The sequence below is a fragment of the Prunus dulcis genome, chromosome 6, assembly GCF_902201215.1.
Source record: "Prunus dulcis chromosome 6, ALMONDv2, whole genome shotgun sequence".
Classification (NCBI taxonomy): domain Eukaryota; kingdom Viridiplantae; phylum Streptophyta; class Magnoliopsida; order Rosales; family Rosaceae; genus Prunus; species Prunus dulcis.
This window is the reverse complement of record NC_047655.1, coordinates 22722785-22729936: the sequence shown is the minus strand read 5'-3', so window position 1 is coordinate 22729936 and position 7152 is coordinate 22722785. Positions and strand designations below refer to the sequence as shown.

Sequence of the window (7152 nt, the reverse complement as noted above, 5' to 3'; positions counted from 1 at the left end):
TAACCGCATAATCCATCAATAATTTACCTTCGGCCACGTCACACCTCCAGTCAATGCCGTTTGGTAGTTCTAATCTGCCGCGGCACCTACTAGAGTAAAACATCTACTGTCGCTTTAATTTCTCACCACGTGTACCATCTCTTGGCAACCAGCTATTTGCGGGCGGATCTATAATAACAAATTAAAATCGTGATTTGACATAATTTTCTCAGCGCTAGTGTTGTCTGCTTGGTTAAGTTAAAGGGTTTTTTTAATTAATTAATTAATTTAGAGAATCCAAATTTTACAAACTTTCTATAAGCTCATGGTGACGTAGACTCTGACGTAGTTTAAGATTTGACCTTGATTCATCACCGTTGATATTCAATTAAACAATTGATCTGATGTGTTCTCTCTTGATAGATATCAAAAGACACATCTCTATGTAGATAAGTAACAACATTTGCTATTTGACTCGTCTCCCTAGCCAAACCTTACCATTTTTGGCTCTTGTTACCCCCCATGAAATAAGAACTGCTGGCATTTCCCTGTTAACAAGTCCAACAACAGTAGAAGTCCGTGGTAATCAAATTAATCATTTTTCTGCAATAAAAATAGAGTTTTTCTATTTAAATCTCACACTTCTCTTTGTTTATCCCATATTCTAACTTCATCCCAATTTCTAATTCAAATTTTCACAATTTTTAAGAAAAACTAACTATCTTCCTAAATTACTCTTAAATACACACTCAGCATGAGAAATTTTTTATAAAAAAAACTCATCAACCTCATACCTCACAACCCACAACCCACACCTCATTATCTTGCCTCTCACCACTCTAAGTTCACCTCAACCTCACATTACTTAAAGAGATAAAAACTTTGTTGTCAAATGTGTGAAATAAAAGAGTTTTGGAGAAGAAATCATGGGAAATAAAGTTTGAGTAGAAGAAGAAAAGAGCTTTGGAGAAGAAGGAAGCCCCTTTCAAATGGGAGCAGAAACTAGAATATGGTACCAAGGCAAAAGCTGATGTTGATGCTGATACCGATAGTGACACTAACAGCAGTGATGGGAGAAGAAAGTTGAGTAAAATATGGGAGAATAAATTTAATATGAAGAGTGATGAGATGTGTGTATCAGGGTTAAGTATTAAATTGGATGATTTTTTTTTTGGTCTTTTTACACAATAATAAAACTTAAAAATTTAATAATTTAAGTATTTGGGTGAATAAAGAAAAGTGTGAGGTTTAAGTAGAAAAACTCTAAAAAGAAAATGTGGCCCAATTTTATATGTAGGTTGAGCAAATTAACGAGGCATTAAATTTGGTTTCCCCAATAGCATCCAAGTGTATAATCATAGTAATTATGCGGTTACTATTGTGCAGAAACATTGCCAAGCCACACTGCCACATTACATGTGTCTCTCACATGCATGTTTATGCAAATAAGAGAATAGGCTCGAAATTGATGGGCTGGTCGGAACAGTTTTTATCGCAAGTGGGTAAAGAAATCCTTATTAAGGCAGTGGCAATGGCAATGCCCAATTACGCCATGTCATGCTTCAAATTGCCTGTTAGCTTATGCAAGGAGATTGAGAAGGATATTGCAAGATATTGGCGGCACAGTAATAAGAAACAAAAGGGTATTCACTGGGTTAGTTGGCAACGGCTGAGCTTGCTGAAATATGCTGGTGGTCTGGGATTCCGTGACTTGATTTGTTTTAATTTAGCTATGTTAGCTAAAATTGGATGGCGAATTGAGAAGCATCCTGAGTCACTACTTGCGCATGTTTTACATGGTAAGTATCATTATGGCTTTAAGTTTTTGGAGGTGGGTTGTAGCCTCAGATGCACCGATACGTCAGTTTGGAGGGGTATGCTCGTATCGGATACTGCTCCGATACGATACGGCACCGATATGGCTCCGATACGTATCCGATACGCCACGTGGCGTATCGTTGACTTATATGGCATGTTGACTTCTCGATACGGATCCGATACGTCCTCGATACGGTCGTGATACGGCATCGATACGTCTGGGGGTAAAAACAAAAATATTTGCAGACTTTGGGGGTGATTTTGAAAGTTCCTAAACATTTGGGGTTAAAATGTAAAAACACAAACTATAATTTCAGATTGCTGTCTATCGAGAGGCTAGGTTTTTGGGGTTTCATTTCAACAGAACAGAGGCCAAACAAAAGAGAAGAAAGAAGAAGAAGAAGAAGAAGAAGAAGAAGAAGAAGAAGAAGGAGCCGTCGCTCGCACCCAGCAGGCAGCTTAAGGTTTCTTTCTTCTTCGCAGGCAGCTCAAGGTTTCTCTTCTCTTCTTTCTTTGAATAATTTGCTAGCTGCCTGCTGGGTGCGAGCGACGGCTCCTTCTTCTTCTTCTTCTTGTTCTTCTTTCTTCTCTTTTATTTGGCCTCTGTTCTGTTGAAATGAAACCCCAAAAACCTAGCCTCTCGACAGACAGCAATCTGAAATTATAGTTTGTGTTTTTACATTTTAACCCCAAATGTTTAGAAACTTTCAAAATCACCCCCAAAGTCTGCAAATATTTTCGTTTTTACCCCCAAACGTATCGATGCCGTATCGCCACCGTATTGGGACCGTATCGAGGACGTATCGGATCCGTATCGAGAAGTCAACATGCCATATAAGTCAACGATACGCCACGTGGCATATCGGATACATATCGGAGCCGTATCGGTGCCGTATCATATCGAAACCGTATCCGATACGAGCATACCCCTCCAAACTGACGTATCGGTGCATCTGAGACAACCAGGGTGCTCAGAAGTGAACTGCTAAGACCACCAGACAAAACAGGGCCCCATAGGAGAACTTGGCAGAAACCCCCCTCCGGAACTTTTTAAGCCAATTGGGTTGGCTGGGTTATTCGGACTGAGCGGGGTGAGCTCTTGCGAGCAGGTGGTCGAGGGATTGGTTGTTGTGGCACAGCACTTGCGGTTGAAGCAAAGGCTATACGTGATATGTAGGGTATTTGTTTGCATAATAGGTTCCTGTGCTTAGAAGTAGAGTCGGATTCACAAGAGATTATTCTAATTGTACGAGTATGGCAGAAATAGAAGGTATTCTTTTTGACATCCAAGTTTTAGCTTGATGATTTCAGCAGGTGGTGTTTCGACATATACCATACTTCTGTAATAAAGCAGCACATGATGTGGCTGCTTATTTCTCTAGAGTTGGGCGTTCTCTTGTGTGGGACCAATTTGGCCCAGTGTGGCTCTATTGTATTTTAGCTCTTGATGTTACCGATGACTTGAATTAATAAAACTTCCGAACTTTCGAACAAAAAAAAAAAAAGATCCCACTGCCTTGGCATTTAGGGTTAAATAGAATTTCTGTTTAAAAAACAAATTACAAAGATGGCTAAAGTTAGTGATGAAGTTTTACTCATGTCCGTTGTACTGCTACTTGGATGGCTCTCTTTGTACCTTTTCAATTGATCCAATAAACTATTATCTCTTTTTCTTAAAACAAAAACAAATTATAGAGGAAAAGAAGAAAGGTTTAAGATCATTATAGCAGCTGCTAAACATTATTCTTATAACATAAAATTTTGAAGAAATTACACTCTTCCTATTGCAATTTGCATTCTTTAATTCTCAAACCTGATTAAAGTAGCACTAATGGTAATTACAATAGATATTGATCCAAACATAAAAGATCTCACAACCCTCATTTACACAAGGCAATTAAAACATACAATGAATTAAATATTGCTAATCAATCATTTATATATTAATTGATCAATCTCAGCATGTTCTTAACTGATATATCTGTACTAAAAACTTTCACCAAAATTATCACTCTCACTGCCAGAGATCTTCATCCATGCATTTGCTTGGACTGCAAAAGAAAATTACAAGCATAAACATCAATGCAAAAGTAATTAAACGCCTAATTAATCATACAAGTTAAAATTAGCAAGAACTTTTGAATGGAATTTTCCACTAGAACAGCTGAAACCCAGTAAGATTTGTTTTAAAAAATTTTATAAAAAAATCAAATCAAATCAATCCATGTAATGTTCTTACCTTTCTTCCCATGCTAGAAGCCCTAGAGCTCTTAGGTTTAGGACTTGCCATGGCACTTTCTTTGTGGATCAAAGGCTTCCCATGAGAGTGATCAGGTGGTGGGATTGATGAGTGGGTCTCTGGACCTCTATAATCAATCTCATAAACCTCAGTACCCACTACATCTGATCCACCTACTAAAACCCAACAAAACAAAATTAACAAAAAAAAAATAATCAACTTAATTAAATATGGCCATATTAATCAACTTTGAATATAAATCATGAAGGCAGAACTTCAAACCTCTAGAAAAACAAGGGGTGGCAAGCAAGAAGAGAAGAAGGAAAGTGAGGATTGTAGAGTCCTTGAGCTCCATTTTCATGGCAATGAAGCTCAAAGCAGACTCTGCATAAACCCAAATGAGCATTTCACATTTATATATAAAAAAGGGTTCAAGAAAGAAGCAAGGCATGAGAGGTAGTTTATTTTATTTTATTATAAATTAATTTGTATTTAATTATCAGCTTTTCACAATTGAAACCATCACCACCCAACACAGCAATAAGTTGTGAGGTGCCGATATGGATGTGTAGGGTTGGAAACATTAATGCTACTGTTACTAGCATACCACATATGCATAGAATTTAATTTCATTTTTCAGTTTATTTTATATTAATTTGGGGTTTTTTTTTGTTTTTTATTTTTAATTTGATTTTTTTCTTGGGACAAGTCCATGTGTGTATAATTCAAATGTCCTTATAGGGGACATCCCATTTAGCCCCCCATTGGCTGGACTTCATGTTTCTCATAATTTCTTACATTAAAAATTCATTTGAGAAATGGGAATTAAATTAAAAAAACCCTTTTGCACATAATTTCTCAAATATTTTTGTTTCTTTTTCATGGCAAGAAGCTTAGAGAAATGGTTTGGTGCAGCATTTGTCGATCAAACCAATCAACCTCATCACAGCTAGCAGACTATATTTTGGTTTTTCATATTGACACAATGAATAAGAAAATAAAAATGATTTGGTCAAAGGAAGCTCAAGTCATTTCATGATCAATAATTAGTTGCCCGAATAGGTTCAAAAAAATATCTAAATGAATGGATATTTTCTGAAGTTCATAGCAAAAAAAGGAAATTTATATTGACAACCCTTAACTTTTTTTGGGTGAAACAACCCTTAACTTGTGCAGGCTCTTTTTGCCATCTTGTTACGTAACATTATACTGGCTGTTTGTGCCTTTATTTTAAAGAATAATAAAATTTTCTCTTGATTAAAAATTTTTTTTAAAAAAAAAACTACCCTTAACTTGCATACAAGAGAATAATATATTGGATACTTGTGGTATATATAAATAGATATGAATAAAATAGAATATTAGTGTTTAATTTATGAAGAGCACATGCTCATAAATAAAGTTAGGTTTTGTATATCTTGGCGTTTTGTTGGGTCCAATGTCAACAGCCATATCATGGCTGGAGGATGGGTCTTCTTCAATCTTCAAATCGTATGACACAGATCACAACTTCAAATGCTTGGCTATCAAATGCAACTATTTTATTTTCTTAATTTTAATCAAATTTACGGCACATATATATATATATAGGAACATTTTTGCAACTTATTTTAAAAAAAGGAATAGGCAAATGAAGTTACGTAAGTAGAAATTGAAACACTCTTAACCTATAATATAATTTTATATAACCAATTCTTCGTATATTCGAGGTTTCTCAAAAATAAAGATACCAAATGTATATTTCATATTTCTTGTATTTATTATCTCTTAAACCACAGTGCGTGTCCCTTTTTAAGTCATGAGATTTGCACTCAAATTTGTGGCGTCCATCTTACTTTGCATAATTGGGTCCAAGTCTATCACTGAACTACACCAAATCAATATTCGGATTTGATGAGAATTAATGGAGATTGGTAGAACATAGGGAGTTAATAGAGATATGTAACCATAAGATATACGCGTATATGTTACGTCTTAATTGAAACCTTTTCAAATTTACGATTATGTTGAATTTGATTTGTCACATTTTAACCTACTCCTTTTTGTAAACTACGGATTAAGGAGTAGAAATGACCCGATTGATGTTGGGTTCACCAAAGTGACTAGCCTTTGTACCTTAGGATGCTTCTTGGCCACCCATGAACTAGTTGAGTTACATGTAAGAACGTAGGATGCTTCTAAAAGTTTGCTTTGTGCTTTTTAAATGCTATTTCTGTTGCATGAGAGTGTTGAGGGGGTTTCTAAATACACCTCAAGTTTGCTTTGTGCTTTTTAAATGCTATTTCTGTTGCATGAGAGTGTTGAGGGGGTTTCTAAATACGCCTCAAGTTTGCTTTGTGCTTTTTAAGTGTCTATTTTGGGGGGGTGTTTCAAATTGTGCACCAGCCATGGGCCAGAAAAATTGAAAATTGGATTTTGTTCTGTTAGAGTTGGGTGGACTATTCATGGGTGTACTGATCAAATGTGTGAAGAAGACGCTACTTTCAACCGAGCTTTTGATCTTACACTCACACTTTGCTTGCTTCATGTGACATCTTATTATACTTGGCTTAATCAACATCCAAACTTAAAGTTATGGTTACCTTCATGATTGAAACTAGCACTCTCTATTAATCTACATACTCATTCAAGCCCTCTATATTACTTAGGGCACGATTTTGATTAGTCATACAATGTTTTGATGAACTTTGATCAGGCACGCATTATTGATCCTAGTATTTTCCTTACGAGAAATACGAATATGATTGATACTTCAACCGAATTGAGAGTGTCACACATAAATTGTGAAGTTCACTATAAATAATGTGGTTCGCACACGTTCTTTTCATTAAAGCCCAACGCAGTGCATCAATAATATTGAGTTATTAAAGTCTTATCCGATAATAAGCGATTGATTTTCTTCCTTACCAAGTTAGAAATAAATGAAGAGGACCCTCACAGCCTACAACTGGAACTTGTCACGTATCTTTCACAAAAGAATTAAACATGCATCATAAACACGATGAGTCTTAAAGATAGTTACACCCACATGCTTGCAAAATAAGGACCACCACAAGATATCAACTACATTCCAAGAATCCGAGACAATCTTTACAATTAACCAATTTACAATGCTC

At 35.9% G+C, this 7152-nt stretch overlaps 1 protein-coding gene across 2 annotated transcripts; it reads right to left on the bottom strand.

Moving 5' to 3' along the window:
* Positions 1–3518: 3518 nt before the first annotated feature.
* On the bottom strand, positions 3519–4567 carry LOC117631960. 2 transcript variants are annotated; one of them, XM_034365312.1, is made up of 3 exons: positions 4319–4480; positions 4037–4209; positions 3519–3848 (listed from the first exon to the last, which is right to left on the bottom strand). In XM_034365312.1, the coding sequence occupies exons 1-3, from the start codon at positions 4440–4442 to the stop codon at positions 3828–3830; spliced, it is 318 nt and encodes a 105-aa protein (XP_034221203.1). In that variant the 5' UTR covers positions 4443–4480; the 3' UTR covers positions 3519–3827. The 2 variants fall into 2 exon arrangements, with proteins under 2 accessions (XP_034221203.1, XP_034221204.1); XM_034365313.1 differs by having other exon boundaries at positions 3576–3848; positions 4037–4212; positions 4319–4567.
* Positions 4568–7152: the final 2585 nt, after the last annotated feature.